This window comes from Macaca fascicularis, chromosome 9 (genome assembly GCF_037993035.2).
Source record: "Macaca fascicularis isolate 582-1 chromosome 9, T2T-MFA8v1.1".
NCBI classification, from domain to species: Eukaryota; Metazoa; Chordata; class Mammalia; order Primates; family Cercopithecidae; genus Macaca; species Macaca fascicularis.
Genome location: NC_088383.1, coordinates 125,912,900 through 125,936,326, shown reverse-complemented (window position 1 = coordinate 125,936,326; position 23,427 = coordinate 125,912,900). Strand labels below are relative to the sequence as shown.

At 37.9% G+C, this 23,427-nt stretch overlaps 1 protein-coding gene across 5 annotated transcripts in view; it reads left to right on the top strand.

Moving 5' to 3' along the window:
* The window catches only part of SHTN1 (shootin 1), a 119,757-nt gene that overhangs the window by 86,023 nt on the left and 10,307 nt on the right, over positions 1-23,427 (top strand). For 2 of the 5 annotated variants that reach the window (XM_005566533.5, XM_065521457.2), the window contains 4 exons: positions 3,424-3,533; positions 7,049-7,102; positions 12,116-12,236; positions 16,636-16,828. In XM_005566533.5, coding sequence (XP_005566590.1) covers positions 3,424-3,533; positions 7,049-7,102; positions 12,116-12,236; positions 16,636-16,828 — 478 coding nt within the window. Of the gene's footprint in view, positions 1-3,423; positions 3,534-7,048; positions 7,103-12,115; positions 12,237-16,635; positions 16,829-18,054; positions 20,207-23,427 lie in introns of those variants that run through there. The other 3 variants (XM_005566536.5, XM_074002855.1, XM_045361605.3) reach the window with 2 other exon arrangements.

Below are 23,427 nucleotides of genomic sequence, written 5' to 3'. Positions count from 1 at the left end.
AGGCCAGTTCTGGATTTCGAAAGTATGCCTACTGTTAATCATACATTCAGGTCATGAATTTGTTGGTATTTTCTTACTTTGCTGTGCCTTGATTTGCTAATCTGTAGAATGGGGATAATAGTACTTCCTATTTCACAGGATTGTTGTGAGAATTAGTGAGTCTCACAATGTGAAAAGTGTTTAGAGTAGTATCCATCACAGAAAATACTCAAAATGTTACCATGGAAAAACATGGAAAAGGTACTAGCCATCATGTGGGAGGGGCAAAGGGAATCCTCATCCCACAGATTCTTGTGATTATTGTAGCTAAGGAAATTTCTTTAACTTTATGACCTGATGTCAGATTTGAACTTAATTCAACTATAAGGTATTCTTTAGAAATTTGGTACATCATGGTGGCATAAGATTTTTTTTTTTAATTACCTTAAAAAAAAAAAGTTAGTGAAATAGTAATCCTGTGGAATTTGGAAATTCATTTTTTTTCTTTGAGGTAATAACTGAAGGTTTTATTTAGTAATCAGGTGATGGTTTTGTCTGTGGGTCTTTTTTTTTTTTTTTTTTAAAGGAACTAACTTATTTTTCAAGTGGATCTTAAAATTTAAGCCCCAGTTAATTACATGTAGCTTTCTGATCCAAGACTGACCTTGAAGCACTAACTCAAAGAGCATTTGATTTCATTTTCCTGTGGCAGTTCAATAACATTAGACCTGTTGTCTTCATTTGTCCCTTTTCTTTAATCTCCAGTATCCTGCATATTTCTATTGTCCTCTTGATTACATGCTTTTGTGAGACAATTACCAACTGTGTGATTGCAGAAAGAATTACAAAACATACCATGAGCTCTCTGTAGGTGATTCTTGCAGATTTATTAGAACTGCTTAATAGTTTAGAAGTTCATATAGATTGCTTTTTGCTAGGTCAAAAACAGGATCGGCAAGAGAGAAAGCTTGTGTGGCTAACCTCGCATTGCTCTTGTATTGCGCCTGAGTAGGGAATCTGATAAGAATGATTTCTTTTCCTTAAAACCAATTCAGCCTTTACATTTGAAAAAGACTGAGAAATTAAAGCCTGGTTTATAATCTGTACACAATACAGATAGTGGCACGTCTCTGAATTATCACTATGATTCTGGCAAGCAAATATAAGAAACTACTTTAAATTCCTGCTATGTTAGATGCTGTAGCAGATTTGAATGGTGTTGGCCATAATTCTCCATCTGTCTGCCTTAATTAGTTTTTGTATGGTGCATTTAATTGGGTTTCAGTCATTTCTTACAGAGTGCTAATCTGTTTGTAGGCGGTGTTCCTATTACCATGCAGCTCTTCCTAGACTCAAAATGGCAGACTTTCTGAAAAATCAAATGTTTTAAAAATGTATTTTCTATGGTGAAACCCCATCTCTACTAAAAATACAAAAATTAGCTGGGCATAGTGGCACGCGCCTATAATCCCAGCTACTCAAGAGGCTGAGGCAGGAGGATTGCTTGAACCTGGGAGTTGGAGGTTGCAGTGAGCCGAGATCGTGCGCTTGCACTCCAGCTCTGGGCAACAGGGCAAGACTCTATCTCAAAAAAAAAAAAAAAAAAGTATTTTCTAGATTCTCAGGAATAAATCCCACACCCATACCAGATGCTTGGATGGCAGATCTGGGTTTTGTCTCCCTGGGTTTTGAATAGGGTCAGCAAAAGCACTGTGTAGTTCACAACACATATGCAGATATTGAGTGAGTGAGTGAGTGAGTGAATGAAGGAATGAATGATTGAATAAATGAATGAATTTCTACCCATCATAATTTACTTATCTGTTCCTTTGTTGATGTTTGTGAACCATCAGAAGAAGCTGCCTAAGAAAATGCTGTTTAAGGGCACATGATTGATCAACCCACAGTTTAGTCATCTTTCATTTACTGGTAGATGAGTTCTAACTTTGGTGACCACGTTTCCCATGTTGCTTGGCAAAAGATACTTGTTTTGACTTCTGGATCTGAAAACTGTTGTTTAGATGTTAAGAGATTTTAATTCTCAGCATTTCAATGGCTTCTGAGGTTGACAATTCTCTTTGAAGTTAGGATGGTATCAGAAAATCTAGGTTATACAGTGAATATGGCAGTGATCCCTCTTTGTGGACTTGTAGAGATGAGGATAATGGAAACTTCTGGTCTCTCTTAGTTGCTCCCCTAGGCACTTACACAAGAGGAATGGCTACCCAGGGTTGAAATGGAGTCTGGCCTTGTAGCAGAAAAAGAAGCCATAATAAGGCCTCCTTATTGCAAAGCCTGATACTGGAGCTAATTGGCTTGGGGATGCAGTAGTGATTGCCTGCATTTAGAAGCCAGCCTTTTGGGGTTTAGTCATTTCTACTCAAATCGTAAAGACATTAGTAGCCATTTAAAGCAGAAACTTCAGAAGCCAATAGTCAGTAGAGACTTGTTGAGCACCCACCATATTGCCAGGCAGTGTAGAGTCTATTAAAGACGGTAATTGGAAGGTCCCTATGAGATAAACTCAAATATGAAGGCTGCAGTGAGCTGGATGGAGGTAAACACAAGACCTAGAACTGCATTAATGGTGATAAATGTTCTGAAATGGTTCTGTGATTTTGCTCAAGCTATTCTACAAGAGAGACATTTCACTTTTCTGATCAACAGTTTAAGTTCACCTCAGTTACATTCATCCAATTGATACACATCTCCACCTCTTTTTTATTTAGGTATTTTTTTTTTGCAGCAAAGTAGTGGCAAGTTTAAACAATAGATAGTTGAATTTTAAAATCAAATGTAATTACTTAATTGCAATTATTGCTACATGTGTTTTCTTTTAACAGTGACAATTTAAAAAGACTTGAGAAAGGTTTGCTTAAATGTTTCCTTTCCATATGATTCCTAAACAAAAGATGGCAATTTAAAAATAGATTTTATTTACTTGCTGTTTGTCTTTTGACTATAGACTTATTCCAACAAGAAAAACATCTATTTCATCTTTTTTTCCCCTAATGGATTTCTGGTAGTTGTTTCTTTTTGGGGCTGATTTCTTTGACATAGAATGTACAGTAAGTTGTAAAAACATCTTTGAGGCAAAGATTATTTGGGATTAGGCACAAAGTTGGGATTTTAAAGACCTGGAAAAATGCTGACAAATGAACAAAGTCTACTTTGTTGACAGAGGCAAGACAATACTGACTTGGATCCAGGCTACAGATTTTTATAACTCTTATTTTTCTGACCAGATTTTTTTCTGTAAAAGTTTTTCCTTTAAATGTTGCTACCTGATAGCTATTAACTTGAGTAAATTTTTAGTGTTCTGCAACTGTGAATGAAAAATGACCATGATTAATCACATAGTGCAATTTTTCCAAGTCACCAAAAAATAGGAAGTAGCTGTTTTCTTGTAACATAAGAGGATTTATGTATGTGTTCTTTGAACAGCTGAAGAAGTCACAGATCTAAAGAGGCAAGCAGTTGAAGAGATGATGGATAGAATTAAAAAGGGAGTTCATCTTAGACCCGTTAATCAGACAGTCAGACCGAAGACAAAGGTATGGAGTGACTAAATGCTTTTTTCCCTGCTTGATATTTCCTTTTTTAAATGTACAGATTTGAAATTTGATGAACACTGCATCAGGACTCACTGTCAAATCTTAGGATAAAGCTAATGTGTCACAAAAACTTTTACTTCCACATAAGCATGTTTCAGGAGGATCCATGGTGAACCTAAATCAGTATAAAATGGAAGCCATGTTCTTTTGGGGGTGCTGTCATCTCATTACGAGAGACAGTGATATGAACTGTTACACCAAACAAATAACAATGATCACATCCTTTCTTTTGATTCCTGATTCTTTTGTGTGATTCTACTGATTATCTACTATGCGCCAGATACTGTTTTAGGCACGGGGGATAAAGTAGTGAACAAAATGGGCAAACACCCTCGCCTTTCTGAGGCTTCCATTATAGTGGACGGAATCGCATGATAACAGCAGAACAAAACCAGGACAACTTTGGGGAAAATAGTGAGACTTATATGATTGTTTTCATTAATTTCACAAATGTTTTCCAAGTCACTTCAAGGAGAAAAACTCTCTTCTAAACTAGACCACAGCGAGTGCTCCAGGATCTGTGGAGGCGCTTAGAGTCCCTTTCATGATGTTTCCCCTGCCTTTGTTTGTATATCTGTTACATTTCAATAAGCCCAATAATAGTTTTAAACATTTTTCTTGAAAAATATTCTTTCTCCTCTCTAATTAGGTATGAACTGACCGGTTCTTTCTCTTCTTCCACTTCCCCTTCTTCCTTCCCCTTCTTCACTAACCTTTATGGTTTGGTTATTTCTCCCTCTCGAGGCTGCCCTGCCTCAACTGCGTGAACGTCCCCCAGTGTTATGACTGTTCAGTACACAGTCTGAGGGTTTTGTCTTTTTTCTTTCTTTCTTTCTTTTTTCTTTTAGACGGAGTCTCACTCTGTCACCAGGCTAGAGTGCAGTGGCGTAAGCTCGGCTCACTGCAACCTCTGCCTCCTGTGTTCAAGCGATTCTTCTGCCGCTGCCTCCCAAATAGCTGGGACTACAGGCGCCCGCCACCAAGCCCAGCTAATTTTTATATTTTTAGTAGAGACGGGGTTTCACCATGTTGGCCAGGATGGTCTCGATCTCTTGACCTCGTGATCTGTCCGCCTTGGCCTCCCAAAGTGTTGGGATTATAGGCGTGAGCCACCGTGCCTGGCCTCTGATGGGTTTTCTAAGTTGCCACTTTGTCACAGGCAGGCAAAATAGCCATGTAAGGCGAGAGGGGCTATAGTGTGGGCTGTACGTGGGAAAGGATTGGAAAGAGGAAAAGAATACTCAACTCCAAGAGTAAATTTACATCTAAGGAAACAGAAGCTTCAGCCAACCACGTAAAATAGTTCAGTCTTGTGCCAATGATCTGAAAGCAGTTTTCTAAGTAAAGGATGAAATGTAAAAGTGGAGGAGAAGCTGAGTGTGTAGAATGATCTGGCACAGCTGGCCCAGTGCTGGTGTCTGGCAAGAGAGTGAAGAGCAGAGCTGTTGGAGTTGGGCCCTGGCACTGTCACCCAGCTTCCCCACACTTCTTCTCTTCAAGATGGGGACAGCACCTGTCTTATCTGACACATGGGGTTGTTGTCAAGATCAAATGGAATAAAGTGTGAAAATACTTTAAAATGCAAGGTCCGAGTGCCACCTTTGAAAAAGAATCCATTTGTATGACTTTCACATCACCACTAATTATGGAAAGAATAAGCAAAACCAAACTATTTACTAGAGAAAAACGCAATGCCATAAAGAAGCAAAATTAGTTTCGAAAGAAAAAGGTTGAAAACTTCTTAAATCATAAACAATGTTCCATACATACTTTCATTTTCAGAATATCACTTTGTGCTTTTTCTTTCTTCCCATGACTCTTCCTGCAGTTACACATTATTTAATGTCAATTCAAACTCTGGGAAGCAACTGAGCAAGGATCAGTGGACGACTGGGTTTTCTTGCTGGTAATCTTAAACTGTGCAGATATAGTGCTGAATGACCTGGTCAATAACCTTTAAAACACATGGTCGCTGCATGCTTGAGGACAGACGTCTTCCCCTAGTACCATCAGGGCTCTCCTGAAATGTCACAGATGGTGACATTTTGTGGTCCAGGGTGCAAAAGGCTTGTGCAGTCAGAGGGCAGCCTGAGTGGCATGGCAGCACTTTCGGGTATGCCTAAAGGCAGGGCATTTGTTTGAACGTCACAGCTTATCACCTGAAGGGTTGACCTGCAGAAGTCAAGCCTGCCTTGAGAATATTAATTTAACCGCTTATTTTCTAAATTCCTTTGGTGGTGGTGTTGGTGCCAGTGTGGTTGAAATTAGTGTCTTAGTGCTTATTGACTGGCACTAAGGGCATGTGTATTTCACAGAAAATCTGCGCTATGAGAGCTGAATGCCTTAGCTTTGCACGTGAGCAGCAAACCTCTCTCTCTCTTACTTCTCTGTTTTTAAAATTTGAAGTAGGATCTTATTTTTAGATTCTGTTTTTGAGAGGAAAGGATTATAGGTTGCTGTTGATTCACTCTCATTTTTTGATGAGAGAGAATATAACCTTACCTCTTCTCCAGGAATAAGAGGCTCAAGGGGTTCCTTTCACTGTGTCTGGCAAGTTTCCCCTTCATCTCTATCCTTCGTGAAAGGAAGTGGTACGAGGGAGAGCAGAAGTCTTTTCTGAACTTACTTTTCATGAGGTTCTCATGCGAAATTTTCCCTCCATTAATTAGTTGAGTGATCTACAGAGATCGTTAGGTATTGTGGGGCAGGCAAATCATACCCAGAATTTTACTTCAAATCGTTTTGTCCGTGGTATGGCCAGAAGAGAGCTGAGCTTGTAATCAACACACCTAACTCAAATACTACCTTGCTCAAGCCTGACTTTCCCTCCAAGATGAGTGATTGGACTGCCCCTCCTCTGAGGTCTGTGACTGCTCTGGCAGCCAGCCATGCTAACTTTCTCCTGTAGCCAGGTGCTTTGCTGGACCCTGCTCTCTGGACTCTGTCCTCTTGGGAAATTCTTACATGCCAGGCCCCTGTAAGCTGACCTCCTCCCATAGCTTGTGGAGCTGAGAGAGAGGGTTTCTGCCCTGTGGCTTGCTTCTGCTCTGCACTGCCTTCTTCCTAGTCCCTGCCTGCTGGCAGAGTCCAGCAATGCCGGTGGAGAACAGTTTACTGTAAGAAGCTCTGAATAATTTGGAATCAGACCTTTGAAATCTGATGTTTACCAAATCTTCTCTATGATAATAATCAAGAGGTAACAATATGGTATTTAGAAGAGGGTAGCTTGTCTCCTTTCGCTTTGAATATAACTTCTTTTTTGTTTAACTGCTACTTGAGAGCACTAACATGGCTAGTATTTTTTCCTAACCTTAAGACATAGACCTAATTTAAAAATATACATAGTCATATATATTACCAATATAAGGCTACTAATACTTTGCCATGTAAAAATCATTGTTTAGTATCTTAAAACTGAATTACTCAGTAATTTTTCTTTCTTTTTAAAATTATAGCCAGAATCTTCTAAAGGCTGCGAAAGTGCAGTGGATGAACTGAAAGGAATACTGGTAAGAATAGATTTCGGTTTATTGTTTAATGGGGAAATGAGAGTATTTTAAAATCTGTTTTTTTGTGAGTTGTTTGTGGTGTGTTTTATTCCCATTTACAATTAGCCTCGTCTTTGGCCAGTTTGATTGTGCTTACAGACTGCTCTATCACATATGTTAATAATGTATCAAATAACACTGTGCTGTTTTTATTCTAAAAGAGTGGTTACACTTTCACCAAAGTCATGGTTTCCTGTTCTTGCCCTCCAATCCTGGCATCACAGCTTGAAGATGAAGTGTCTGGCCATATGTAAGGATCCGTACATGTTGATGAAAAACAGAAATACAATAGATGAATAATGCTTTACTTTGAAGCCTAAAAGGAGAATCCTAAATGTGAAGCTAAGCGCCTCCCCAAATATCTTCGTAACAGGGTCACAGTCTGCCTTTCCTCACAGTCGAAACAATTATTTGATGATAAATTGAGGAATAAAATAAGAGGCCCTTTTTTATGTTACTAATTTTATTTTCTGATGGTTGGAGAGCATGCTTTGTGTCCCTTTCTAGTCATATTTTTGCTTTTCAAACTGTGAGCTTTTGCCGTGGAATCAGCGGCTACTGCACTCTCCAGCCGTTGCTGTCAGAGACAGATGCCTCACTTAGAAAATGTTTCAGATATTAAGAGCTCTATTCTCAGATCCTGTTTCAGTCCCAATCCCAGTTATTATGCACAGTAAGTCAACAAACATGGGGGCGGAGGTACAGGACTGAATACTCGCATGTTTGTTGTTGCTGTGCTAATTATGCATTGCATGTAGACATCCACATAATTGTGGTAAACAGGATTATTTTCATCAAGCATGTCTTTAAACAGTAGACTTAACCCAGAATGGCTTAATTAGTTTGCTTTAGTTTTAAGTGAGTGGGATTAGCACTGAAGAGAGGTGTATCACTGGCTAACAGTGGTGGCCTACCTACAGAATAATGTATTAAAGCCATTGAAAAAGCGTGTGGTGATTATCTAATGGATTCTTTGATCAGAAAAGTCTGTTATTCAGTGTTCTATTAAGGAGACCTCCCTATGACAGTCTCTTTTGTTATGTTTGTGTTATAATGCTAATTCATATTCATAAAGATGTCCCCTGGGGCACGGTTCTGGTCAACAGTGAAAGAGTAGACTATACTGAGTTTGACTTTTTAAAAATTAGGTTAATTTTGAAAATCAGACACTTCTATGAGGTACATATGATAATATTTGATTAGCCAAGATATCCCATTCTCTGAGAATGCTGGATGGTAGCAAGTTTACTGAATTACAACATTACTCTTAAATACCTTATTCACCATAATTTTGTGCCACTTCAAGGAGAGAAATTCGTGAAATAATTTATAAATTATAAAAAAGTTTAAGACATCTTTTTTAATGCAAATTGCCCCCATCCTTCTTGCCTTGGATCTATCTTTAGATCTCACCGCCTTACCTGGCATTAATGTATCACTAGGAGTTACTACTCTGACAACATTATTTCTTTACCTTAAGTTTTTTTAAAAGTAGAACTCATGATTCTCTCCCCTACTCTTTGCCAAGTGGCAGTTCTCCTCTTCCCCCATAGAAGTTTCTTTGAGGGAGGATGGACTATTTGTAATTCCCTGTCACCTGGAGCCTATAAACCACACACATTCTTATAAAAAAGAGAAAAAGAAAGCTCCTAGCTCAACGTGCCAGACATTTGGGTCTTTGGTGGTGCTTGTTGCTGAAGTTCAGACTAGTTCGATTATTGAAGTTAGTACCCTGTAAAACACATGGTGCCAACCTCACAATCAAGGCATGTAAGAAACAATTAAGATGAACACAAAAAGCCTGCATTTTGTGTACTGAAAAACACAAGCACTGGTACCAGGGGTTGTCAAGAAACCAAGAAACACTGGGTTTGGTTCTATTGTGGAACAGAACCAGAAAGAAGCTCAGTGTGGGTTATTTTTTGATGAAATGGAATGTGACCCAAGTTGTAAGACTTAGTGATTTGGCCTTCTGCTAAGTTAGCCCACAGGTAGAAAACAAGTCTCTGGTTTGGGGGAGTTTCAAAGCCCTATTCTATTTTCTGAGTTGAACAATTTTCAAGCCAGTTTTTAATGTCTCAGTATTGACAGACCTCCTTTTTCCAAACCTACTTCCACTTAAGTTTTAAAGCTGGGTATTTTGTAGATAAAAATATGTATAGTCCATTTCTCATAGTCACAGAAGGTTTTGAGGTTTAGGAAATGAAACCTTTTGAGTCACCCTAGTTACTTAAAAAGCCACTCTAAGTGACAGTGGTGATTTCTGAAGAATAGATTGATACAAATCAAAATTCTCTTCTCAATTTCGGTTGGCTGTAAATCAAAGAACTAAAATCAACTTTTAAAAAATTATATGGGTCTTTTTCAGACATCTTCAGTTTTCCAAAATACCCAGAAGTTTTTGAATAGTTAATTTTGCCTGACAATTAGATTAGTCAGTATTATGAACATTTGACTAGCGTGGGGCCTAAGATTGTTAAATGATCACAGTGGTTTGAAGTAGGAAAAGAGTATTGGTTTCGGACTTGGGAAATCTAAGTGCTAGATCCAGCCCTATCAATGACTTATTGTGGGACCTGTCCCTAGACCCTGAGGCTCACTGAGTTTGAATTCTCTTTTCTATAAAGTGAAGGAATTATATGTACCACAGTTTCTCAGTTAATTTCTGATTCTCAAATTTTATGTTTCTAATATAAAGAGATAACTAAAATAGTCTTGGTATTTTATTAGCTGAGTTCTTCATCATTTCAGTTGAGAGTCATGCAGAAACCTTTCTTTCCTCCACAATTGCCCTTGTATTGAAAGTTTACTCATATATTAGCTGAAGCCACCACATCCATCAGTAAATGGAGAAAGAAGTTGGGGATTCAAGGGTTAGAACATGGAAAATGGATACCTTCAGTAATCAGGTATGATGAGAGAGTAGCTTACCACAGTCAAGAATTTGAGGAAATAATGCCATTATCCAAATAAAAAGCTAGAAAATATTGTGAAAGATACATTCATCAATAAAAGATATCCTTGAAAGGTATGTATGTATATACGAACACACACATTATAAGTTTTCCTTGAATTAAATCAAGCCATTGAGAAAAATTACACAGTGTCCTTGCTATTGAAACAATGTAGTAGTTTTACAACTTACTTTAGTAGTGATGACCTTATGTTTTTCAAATATCTGTTTACAAATGATAGAGATGGTAAGTTTTAAAAAATTATCAATACAAATGATATGGGAATAGTAGTTGTAGTACTTTTTTCAAATATAAAGTGGCTATGGTTCTATTTTCTGTATCTTGTCAGTATCGGTCACACCTCAACACCTCACGGTGTGACTCTTCTACACGTAGAAGCATATCAGCAATGTTAAAGAAACAAACCAGATTTTAATGATAAAATAAGCCATTAAAGTGTTACATGTGATGTGATAGTCCTTTTAATGTATTTAATGAATTTTCACAATAAATGAAAAGCAAAAAGAGATACTTCTAGGGAAAAAAATTGTATGCCTGATTAAAATATGAGCCTTATTTAAGTCTTCTGCAAACCAGTTGATTAGGCAGCTGACAGCAAAATAATATGATCTCCTAATCTTGTTACGTCAGTTTCTTCCCTGACAACGGGTTACTTTTCTATAACTTTAAGCAGTTGGGGAAAAACTTCCCTAAACAAAATAACATAACCTCTGTTATATGAGATTTGTAGCCATTTGATTTTATAAGCACCTTTTTTTTGGTTTGTTTTATTTTATAGGCTAAATAAGAAACAAGGGTTACCATTTTTAGCCACTAGAGTTCTTAGAACCCTTCAGGGAGTTGGCAGGCAGGGAGGGAGCGGGATCAAGGCGAATCTTTAGTGAGTTCAGACATTACAGAGGCTGGGAAGGTTTTCAGCCTTGGTGGGCAAAAGCTGCCTTTTGGCTCTGGCATGAAGTCTGGCAAGTTACACCAGACCTGAGGTTCTTATTTCCTCTGATCAAAAGATTATGGTTCTCCTGCCTTCCCCTCCCTCCACTGCCTCCCAAGTATGTGGCACAGTTGAGAAGGACCATTTCAAAGAAATAATGGGCATCTCTTATGAAAGACTTGTTGATGTATTAAATCCTTATATATACTGAGAAATACGTCCCCAGTGTTCTGTACAGACACTTGACTAGTAATGGAGATGGAAAACCATAGCTCTCACTCTGTAACATACTTCTCGGAGGAGCCAGAGCAGGGAAACATGGATCTTTCTCTGTCTTCTTGAAAGCCAGTATCAGTTTCAGCAGGAGTACAGATTTATAGCATCTCTTGTTTCCCTCAGTGTCTTCTGGGCCCTGAATATTACATTAACTGTCCCCTGTGTTAGGAATGTGGAGTTAAGATGCCGACCCTTGCTTGCCTCTCTGTATGATTATAACTTTCCTTTCATACTGAAGTCAAGATGTGCTCAGTGCAGCCCTTCTTTGGGTCGGCCCCTGGAGAGCATTATGTGCCTCCTTTGACAGCTACGACGCCACGGACATCAGGTGTGCAGCCAGGGTCACCCTCTGAAGGATCAGTCACACATTTTTCAGTGCCGCTGTGATTTCAGTTTAGTAGCTTGTGGCTGCCATATAAACATATCCTTCTAAGGTGAGTTTAATATATCAATTCTCTTCTCCACCCAGTCAACACACATCAGTCTTAATCGTCGATATGCAGGTACCTTCCCACTGATGAATTTCACACAGTCACCTCTTCCAGAAGTGTTCTTGTACTGTTCTTCGGAAACAAAAGCTAGTATTTACACCATCAGTAGCATCTTCTTAAATGATCCAACACTGTCTTGTTGAAAATGTGCGCATTTTAAAAATATTAATATATAGCAAATTCATTTTGTTTCATAATTCCATTCAAATTCTGGTAATGTTTTCATGGTTTGATTTTTATATTCTTTTGTATATTGTATTAAGACATTAACCTTTTTGTTTTTGTTTTGTTTTCACTTTAGGGGACACTTAACAAATCCACTAGTTCAAGAAGCTTAAAATCCCTTGACCCTGAAAACAGTGAAACTGAGTTAGAAAGGATTTTGCGTCGCAGAAAGGTGACAGCAGAAGCAGATAGCAGTAGTAAGCCGGTTTGAATTCTCCACAGTCCTTCTCTTCATCTCTGAAACATCTTCTTCTAAGTCTCTTTTAACATGAAACAAGCTTTTAAAAATTATTATTAAAATATTTATTTTTAATATGAGTGAGAAGTATGGGATGGGTAAAGATATTTATGGATATCTCATAAGAACTCTTAGATATTTTTATTTATCGGTATGTTTATTTATTTGTAGGTAACCAGGCATTTATAGATCTGCTTTGTTTAATGCAAGATGCCCTTGTGTAAAGACATTCAGGAAGAGTTTTGGCAACAATATAGCATCAAATACAGGCTCTGGAGCCAGACCGCCCAAGTTTGAGGCCTAGTTCTCTTGTATACTAGCTGGTTGCCCTTAAGCAAATTACTCAACCTCTTTGTGCCTCAGTTTCTTCATCTATAAAATGAGAATAATAAAAGCACTGCTTCATAGGATTATTCTAAAGATTAAGTCAATATGTGAAAAATGCTTAGCAATGTGCATGGCACGAAATAAGCACACAATAATTAGTAGTTGCAGTAGAAATTACACATCAGTTACAAATGCAAGGAAATCATCCTTATTCTTTGTATCCCTTTAGCTTCATGTGCCTACTTGTGAACTGAGTGACTGGGAAATTCCAGCTCTGTCACCCACAATAATGTACCTACCATCTGAGCAAATCTCGAGCTCACAGTTTGTATTTGTGTGACATTAGGTCTGTATTAGGCCTCAAAATATTTCCCAGAACTGTGCGTGTCTTCAGTGGTTTCATCAGCTCGGTCATGGGAATTAATGGAAACCTTTATGAGATTTCCCTTTGTGGCCAGGTGAGAACCGACTTCAAAAAACTAACTTAAAGTAAAATTAATCAGCAACCACGGCTAATGGGCTGAGGCTTCTAGATTGAGTTCAGTCAGCTTCAAGTAGTCTATCATAATAGTTTAAATCTGGAAAATACTGAGTCACATTGACCAAATTTAAGTAGCTAGAATATTAAAGATGGGTTTTTGAACATCAAGTTCTAATGTTCAGAGAGAGATTTACTCAGACAATTGAGTAAATTGATTCCTCGAACCCAAAGTGGCTTAATACCAACCAAACTTCTGTTATAAAAAGAGGAAACTTTTGTTTTCTTCTTTAAAAAAAAAAAATCAGCCATTCAGTTTTTAGGTTGGTTTGGAGGTTCTATTATTAAAATCTTACAAAGATTCTCCCCGCCACTGTGCCCCCCAAAACAACTACCTCAGGAAAATTAAGGGGGTGCCACATCATTTTTTTCTTAGGATGGCTTTGCGAGCATTATGCAGCCTCCACGTAACATATAATCGTTACTCATTTTGTGACTTAATCAGTGCTTGAGTCATCCTTTACATCATTTCAGCCTTAAAGTGCTCATGTAAACATTGCTATTTTTAAGGACTTTGTTGATGTGCCATTTTAGTGCTCTGTCGTTCACATTTTGTGTTTTGCCACTGGCTTTTTTGTTCCTCCAGAAACATTCTTACTTCACTCACAAATTTGGTCAAAATGTGCAACACTCACATTTCAGAGTTAGTTTTCAATGTAAGAAGTGAGCAGAGGTTTTTATTTTAGTTAATACGGAAATTTGAATATTTCAGAGTACAGAAAGGAACACATTTCGTGTACATGGTGGGAATCTTTCATTTTATGTATTATATTCCACCAATATACAAATATTTGTATTATTTTAGGGCAGTTAGAATAGAAAATACATATTCAGTAGAACCGTTAATAAATGAATAGAAAAATGAGAACTCATTGGTGAGGTAGAGAGCAAATACACGCTAAGAGAGTGACTTGTAATTGAGTAGAAATTTCCTTTGAGTTTCCTAATAGCCAAAGCAAAAGAAAAAAAAGGAAGGAAACAAACTTACAAACTCTTATCATCTAAAAAAGAAATCATACCATTTTTTAGGTGGTAAAAACATTTTTCTATTATCAAACTAGAGGTGGCTTTTACCATGTGAGTATTTTTACAAAGGCTGTGGAGCGACAAATAAAAATTCCAGGGGGGAACCTAAGGAAGAAAGTAAAGCCGCAGAGCTGCATGGGGGGAGTCAGGTGACAGAGGTGAGGAGTTGGATAGGTTGGTGTCTCAGGTACTTGAATCTCTGGGGTGATTTTCTTCTGCCCACAAAGGCTTATGGGAAAGTAAATGTGAGGTCACCAGTAGAGAAAGGAAACGTCAGAAGGAGAGACAGCCTGAGAGTTTGCAGAGCTAAGATCTCAGGTTAATGGTTATCTTCCCCAGGGACAAAGGATGTTGTACCCTTTTCCTTAGGATTTTTCTTATGCATCTAACTGATGCTCCCTTGTTTTACCTAGCCTTGTGGCCTACCAAACTAACATTTCAAAGAGCGGCAAGTGCCTCTTGGAGAACATTGGGCGGCTTAAACAGGATACAGTAATAATAATCTTAAACAGTGTACATTTTTTAAAATGTCTCTTTGTACACAAGAAAAATATAAGAGCTGCAGCTTAGCTCACTACTCTCCTTCCTTTTTGCAGAAAATGTGTTGGTGTATTCAGAAGCAGATCTTTCTTACAAGGACAGGTTGTTTAAAGCTACCTAGTGTTGTAGTCAATGCTTATCCAAGGGCAGAATAGAGCTGATCAGAAGCAAATCTTGAATTCAGCTTCGTATTTATATTTTCAGGAACTCTAATATTAATTGATCTTTGTGTTCTGCCGTTCTCTCTTAACTGCCACAGCTCCATGCAACATGAGGCTTGACATAGCTGGGAGGAAAAGGCCTTTTTTTTTTTTTTTTTTTCCCCCCGCTCTGAGACGAAGTCTTTCTCTGTCACCCAGGCTGGAGTGTAGTGGCGTGATCTCGGCTCACTGCAACCTCTGCCTCCCGAGTTCAAGCGATTCTTTTGCCTCAGCCTCCCATGTAGCTGGGATTATAGGCGCCCACCATCACACCCGGCTGATTTTTGTATTTTTAGTAGAGACAGGGTTTCACCATGTTGACCAGGTTGGTCTCTGACTCCTGACCTCAGGTGATCTGCCCGCCTCAGCCTCCCAAAGTGCTGGGATTGCAGCATGAACCACCACGCCCAGCTGAAAAAAGGCCTTTTAAATCAAAATATCCAATAATGTCCAAACTTGTCTGCCTAGAGAGTATAGGTGAATTAAATAGGGAAGATAGAAACTAATGCTTTGTAAACTGGGGCTTCCACTAGAACAGAGAGGTCCTGTGTCACCTGCATAGAGCAAGGCTCAGAGAGGTGTCCAACAGAATGGGTTCACAAGTTTTTAGTCTCTCTTAGGTAGGTTTTTCAAATTAGACCTTCATTTTTAGAGTTAATATGTTACACTGTTATATTGAATACATCAGGCACATTAAATCGAAATGTAAGAATAGCATTCCAGAGCTTAATACCAGTAGTCAGGGATTAGCTAGCATTTTGGATTATACCCACTAGTACTTTCCATCTTAAGATGATCTGACATTTGTTAGGGATAGACACTCAAGAGACACCCAAGTTTTGTGCTTTTCTTACTGGCACATTTCAAGGTTATCCTCTCACTTTATTTCTAGAAATAGTCATTTAATTTGCATATTTGTGACTTATATCATAAATCTCTTTGTTTTAAAAACATTTTCCTTCTGAAGTTTCAAGAAGTACTTACTAGAATCATGCTTTGAGGAAAGCTGACTAGGATAGAATCTTTCCACCTAAAATTAGGGACTGGCTTCAATGCCCAGAATTTTTAGATTGATATGCCAATAATTCCAGTAACATGTTTTATTACTGTTTTTAAATCCTGTCCTAAAGAGCAGAAAAGTCCAAAAGGTAAATAGCCAAACTCTTTCCCACTTAATTTTTATAATTTTGTGTCTGTGTTTTAAGAGGAAATAAATCCACTTACTTCTCATTCACATTAAAATGAAAATGTTCATAAAAGCTGTTTAATGCTCAAGAAGCCTTCATGAGCCTTTTAGAAAGAGCCTTTTGACATTGTTCCGTTTTCTGTTTAAAATGCAGAGCTGAGTTTTGGGAAGAATTAACTCTTGAGAGGCGAAATGGTTCAAGTAGGGCTGTCAGAAAGCCATACTCTATGAGAGGAAAAGACTTTTCACAATTCCACTATTACTAAGGAACCTGGTCAGTGAGGGAATTGTGGCCTGGGATTTTGTGTTTTCTTAAAGGTTTGTGTGCAATTTCTCAGCGTGGTCCTGATAGATTGAAACGTAGTAGTACCACCAAAGCAGAGCAGATTTCCAACAAGAACCTTTTCCAGCATGCTCTTGAAATTTTAACAAACGTGGCCTTTTCACTTCTTGAGGGATTTTCAGCTAATCTGTTTTTCAGTACCATATTAATAAGCATCATACAGAATTATTAAACTTGAGGTATGTGTTTGGTTTTAAGGTCCAACTGGGATATTAGCAACCTCAGAGTCCAAATCCATGCCAGTGTTGGGTTCTGTATCCAGTGTAACAAAAACAGCCTTGAACAAGAAAACTCTGGAGGCAGAATTCAACAGCCCGTCCCCCCCAACACCTGAGCCAGGTGAAGGGCCCCGTAAATTGGAAGGATGCACAAGTTCCAAGGTTACGTTTCAGTAAGTAACGATGCTCTTTACTAAGTGGTGTATAGAAGAATCTGTAAATGACTAACTTGTGTGTTTCTTTGATTTGTTTCTCTTTAGAGAGATTTTGATTTGGCTCGCCAATAAATTCTCTTCTTCTTTTCATTTGATGGGCCAGCTTTTCATTCTAGGCTCCTAGCTAAGAGATCTCATTCAGATCTAAAGCAAGTACCATGTACAAAGAGAATTACTTCCCCTAAACTGGTTTGGTAATCAGGTTCTTCTACACAAAGAATTGATCTGGATGATACAGACTCTGCATCAGGAGACACTTAATCAGTCTTCCAAGATTAAATACATAGATCATCCCTCTTAATGGATGAGCAGCCCAAGAAGATACTAGATCTTTCAGAGGCTACTTAGAAGGGCACGCTTTTACAACCTTCTTTTCTAGTCTTCAGTTAAAGATGTGCCTAATATTGCTCTATCCTGAAAATGAAAACATACGATGTAAAGAGTTATCTGTATAGACTTGCTTCAGAGTGGCACTTTGATTGTCAAAGAGTTAATCCTGCTATTGAATGCGTTTCAGACAGATCTAGTGGAGGATCAATTTGTTTTATAACAATGGCAGCTCTTTCTGAAATTAGTCTACAGTTTTGCTTTAGTTCTCTTGCCAGGATGTCAGCTAGTTTGTCACTTAAAGAAAAGGAAGAGGTGAGACAAATCAGATCAGCCAAATATTGTAATCATGGTTAATTAAACCTCTGATTTCCTGTCCTATCAAGAGAGAAAGAACCCCTTTTTTGTAACTCTAGCTGTCTTAGCTTAAAAGGTGAAACCTGGACAAATGAAGTTGAAATTCAATTTGGATCTATTTTTGCCCACTGATATTTTCTTCCTGTCTTGCATTCTCTCATTGCTACTATTAACTTTTTTTTCTCTTCTGGAATGAATGGCCTTCTTTGCTGATTTACAGTTTTATCTAATTTCACTGTGTTTAAAAGCACATTTTCTCCTGTAGTCATGTGTTTCCTTTCTTTTGACTAGAGTCATTTGTACAGTTCTAACAGAAAGATGATCTATATTCATTCTTCATCTTTCCTATTAAATTTGTTTAACACCTAATTTGACATCAACAATCTGGCTACATTTGAACCAATATCCCGACACAAAAGCAATTTGGCTGAGACAAGTTAGTTTCTGATAAATGCTTCAGTGTGTGTGTATAGATTTTTTTCCTTTACCATTTTACACAGATAATCTGAATCAGAAAATACTGCAACTCCTTCTTCCTTTTGTCTGCCTTTTGTTCTCCAAAAGTAAGTGGAAATTACATTTCCAAGTAAGGAAATGAAATAATTGCAGGCCCAAGGTCTGCAAAATGTGTGTTGAATTGACAGTGAAAAGGATCCATGTGTTGACAGACACAGTTGTTAGATGCCATAAAGGCGGATGTGAAGCTCAATTTATTTCTCATCTTGCTTGTTCAATGACTGCTTAAGAGACACATTCCAATTTAATTTATCTACTTAAAGCTCTAATACAAATACTGTGGACTGCTGTATTAACTTTTAAACTTTGTAACCTAATGCTCGATTATTTGGTTCTTGACATTCTTTAGCTAAATAAAATAACTGATGCTGTGTATTTTCATATTGACAGTAATTTATCAAATAAGAGCACCTTTCTGGAAAAATCTGTTTCTTAAGTATAATTAGACTATCCAGATTGAATCTGAGAATTCTGTGTATGTATAGGGTAATTATTTACCCAGACAGGCACACTTCATTCGTTTATGTTTAAACCTTTTAATGACTAAAAGAAGTTTAATTTAATGTAGTTACATGTAAGCTTTAACAGTTTGTATCATTTGTCAGAATCCCCTGAAACTGGCCTAGCTTCCAGGAATGAGAAGGGTTATTTTCAGTGCTGTTTCTGGCTGGCTTTGACTAATAAGTACTCTATTATACTAACCACATTGTCTTACTTTATAGACTTGGCCTGTCAAAGCACTTTGAAGTCGGGTCAGCAATTAATAAGTAAAATATTTCCTTTGCTTTTAAAAACTGTCTTTGCATTCTAGTAGTTACACTTCTGTTTCGATCTGTGGCAACACCACCGTTAGTGTTTCAGGTGAGTGGCGCTATTGGCTTTTGACCTGAATCAAGGTCAAGGGAGGATGCCAATGACAGTTGGCTCTAATACAGACATTACTGCCCCAACATATGTATGCATGTGCGCTCTCTCTCTCTCTGTCTCTCTCTCTCACACACACACACACACACACACACCAGCCCCAGCCACTGTAACTTCCCTTCCCCCTCCCCTTTGGCCTCTTTGTCCCAGTACCACTTCACTCTAGGCCCTTTGCTGCCTGTCGTGGTCTTCTCTAAGAGCTGCATGGCTTACTCCCTCGCCTCCATGGATGTGTTGCTCAAATGTTATCTTCTTAATGAGGCCTACCCTGGCCACCCTATTCAAAATTGTAACTCCTCTTCCCTTAAGCTCTGATTCCGCCTTATCCTACCTCATTTCTCCCTAGAGCAGTTATCACCTTCTAACTTACTATATACTTTATTATATTTATTGTTTTATTTTTTTCTCTCCCCCACTGGAATGTAAGCTTCATGAGGGTAAGAATTTTTTCCTGTTTTGTCTATTGGTGTGTCTTACACACATGGAACGATTCCTGCCATATGGTAGGCTTTCAATAAATTCTTTTTGAATACATGAATGAATGAGCACATTTTCAGTATGACTAAAACAGTAGAATATCAACTACAATACTCAATCAGCATTCTCCCATTATTCGACAGTCACATAGGCACATGAGCTTGATATTAGAGGTTTTTGTTGGTTGGCGGTTTGATTGAATTATTTGGTTTTAACACATTTTTTAAATGCCTGGAAACCATGTATATTCAGCTCAGTCTTGCATATCTTTTTTGCCATTGTACCTACTCCAAATTAAGTTACCAGAGACGACAGAATACCCAGTTGTAAAAGAAAGATTCAGCTGTGCTCATTTGATTGGCCTCAGATGGGACAGGAAAGGTTTGAAAACTGCCAAGAAATGTTTTAAGTGTAAAGGTAGAGACAAAGATGTTTTCTGCGTAAGATCTTCACTTAACCAGAAAATTAAATAACATCACACTCTACCTAGAAAGTTTTTCTGTTAATAAATTCCTAAAATCAACATATGTACAGATTCCATAGAATTGAGTAACTCCTCTCTGGTAAATTCTAAAGTCAAAGATATACTGATTTATTTCCTAGGGACCTATAAGAAGGCAAGAAACACTTTTAATGCTTAATTATAAGGATTAATTAAAATTAATGTTCTTGTCACCAACATACGCAAAGCAAGGGTTTTTTGTTTTGTTTTTAAGAAAAAAGAAGAAAAAGAAAGGAAAAGATAATCAGGGCTTGGGAAAGCCTAATTTATTCTGCTTCTATTTTAATAATAGCTTCAAAATGTGTCCTGTTAATTATTTCTAATAAGTATATACCATCTAATCCTAGTATCTTAAATCTCACAGTGAATGTGAATGTTATAAATTCCAATTGGTTATAATTTAGATCAGAATTATGTTCATCATGTCCCTTTATGCTATAAGAGGTAAAGGGCTGGCCAGGCACATTAAGTGCAAACCTCATTTTTGCTTTCATGCTCTTTCTGTTGATTAAGATTAAATCTGATAATGTTAAAATATAGTAAGATATTTTATTCACTGATTCAGGCCAATGAATGGGTGGGAATCAAAGAGAGAAAATTCTAAATTATAGAATTTTTTTTTTTTTCTTTTTTTTTTGAGAGATAGTCTTGCTGTCTCCCAGGCTGGAGTGCAAAAATGGCATGATCTCGGCTCACTGCAACCTCAGCCACCCGAGTTCAAGCGATTCTCCTGCTCAGCCTTCCGAGTAGCTGGGATTACAGGCACCCGCCACCATGTCCAGCTAATTTTTGTAGTTTTGGTAGAGACAGGGTTTTACCATGTTGGTCAGGCTGATCTCGAACTCCTGACCTCAGGTGATCCACCCCCCTCGACCTCCCAAAGTGCTGGAATTACAGGCGTCAGCCACCACGCCTGGCCTAAATTATAGAATTTTTAAAAGAAACTCTTTTACTTTCAGACAGCTATAATACCTGGCAATAGAATAATTAAGTGTTGCCCAGGGTCAGAAAAACAATGATTTGTATTTTAATCAATAAAAGCCTGTAGACAGGACAGGGAGTAACAAGGAAACAATGTAATTCATTTTCTAAGCCAGTGCCTGTCCACATATGCACAGGGTGGAAAGCAGCATCCAGTTATTTCCAAGACTCGAACTCCAAAATCAGACAGAGTAGGGTTCAGATCCTGGGTCTGCTGTTTAGGTATTTGTGACCCTGGGAAAGTTATATAATCTATGACTGAATTTCCTGGTGTGTAAATTGACGGTAGTAATGCCTGCCCTGTAGGATTGTCAAGTAAATTAGATCATCTAGGAAAAGCATTTCAATAAATTACTTTCCTATCTTATCTTACAATTATAATGCTGGGATAATGGATCATCAAGGAACCAAAGCTAAGACACTAGACCCCCTGGGTTTCTGACTGGGCCAGATGACTTGGACAAGTCGTTTAACCTCTCTGTGTTTTGTTTTCTTTTTGTTGTGTTTCTTCTAATCTAAAATCGAGGCAAGTAGGTTATGTACTGTACAGAGTCCCTTTCAGCTTTCAAATCCCAGTAATTCCTAGCAAATGTGTTCACTTGGTAAAGCTGTTCACAGTTAGGATAAGGAGTAAGAGGCACATACTTCCTAGTTACGTGTCTCTCATTGTAGTTTTTATAGAAAAACACAAACCCAGAAATGTAAAATAATTAATTTTTAAAATACATCCTCAGAACTGACAAGTGTAAATCAAAATGACTGACTGTTATCTTTTAGAGTAGTACTCTCAGGGGTCAGCCCTTCACTATTGCCCCAAGTGCTTTTAGAGGTTAGAAGTACCTGATCACAAGCCAGGCATGGTGGCTTACACCTATAATCCCAGCACTTTGGGAGGTTGAGGCAGGCGGATCACTTGAGGTCAGGAGTTTGAGACCAGCTGGGCCAACATGGCAAAACCCTATCTCTACTAAAAATACAAAAATTAGTCGGGCGTGGTGGCACATGCCTATAGTCCCAACTACTCGGGAGGCTGAGGCGGGAGAATGGTGTGAACCCGGGAGGCGGAGCTTGCAGTGAGCTGAGATCGCGCCACTGCACTCCAGCCTGGGCAACAGGGCGAGACTCCATCTCAAAAAAAGAAAAAGAAAAAGAAAATCCAGTATACGTCAGTGTGGGTCAGATTGCCTTCCATTTTAATCCTATGTGAGATATCTGAAACATGTTAACTCTTATCAACAGAATGCCTAAGTCTGATGTTCTTGGTTGATATAGGTATAATGGAAAAAGCATGTTGGGGGGAAATGCCAAGAAACTTCCATTCTGTGTGTGTGTGTTTTAAGTTAATACTTCTATTACTCTTTATCAGTGTATATTCGTAATAAAATAATATCCATCTAAGAGGAAATGTGCTGAAATTATAGTAGGCAGGATGTATATGTTAGTTATAGATGGAGGATATCAGTAATGGAACCAGCTTCCAGTCTGGGGATGGAGGGTTTTGGAATTTGCTTTTGTGTTGTTGTCACTGTATTTCACTAACATATATTAAGCCAGGTGCTTTTGTGTATTATTTTAATTCTCCCAAACTTATAGATTGGATATTATCCCCATTTTACAGATGAGAAAACTGAGGCTCAGTGAGGTAAACAACTTGCCCAAAATTACACTTCTAGTTGACATTTAGTTCAAATTGCACTTGAACCTTTTAAACTTTATCTCCAAAGCCAGTGCTTTTTGAACTATGGTGTACTGCGTTTAGTGTCTTAAAAGCTTAAGGAAGGGGAAAGAAAAGAATGACCATAAGATTCCTTCTATAGGAGGTGATGATTCTGCAGTTAAGTTGCTTCATTGACCCTAAGATACTCACATCCCGTTCCTTAGACCGTACATACTTACAGGGAGTTTCATGTCTTCCTTTTCTCATTCTCTAAGGCTAACCTAAGCAATTTAAAGATCACTTGTCAAGGGAGGAAAGTAAAACAGAGTTCTGAAAAGGAGAGCCTATCTGAATTAGCAAAAAGTCTTAAAGAATAATTGGAAAGAAATTATTTCAATCTTTTTCATGCCAAATGTCCAATAAAGGGCCATGCTTCAAAATAAATTTTAGAAATTAGCCTGTCAGAATACCAGCCTTAAGCTACTTTAGTCTTCAGCATAAGTTCCATTTGCACATTTTTTTATTTTATTGAACATTTTAACCATGCTGAGAAATAGTTTTTTCCCAGAAGTCAGATACCTTGAAAATTTCTGACTGTAATCATTGAATTAGAAAGATGCTTTTACTAAATGATAGTATGATAATATAAAGGTGAATCACTATCTGTGAATCTAGTTTAAAAATATACATTCTAAAGCCCCAAATACATTTTATTATTGTATCCACTTTATTCTATACCTTTTTGAGAGAGCTTCATGTCTGGTCAATTACTGGTTAACTCCTTTGAGTTTGTGTTTATCCATTGGTCATTATGTT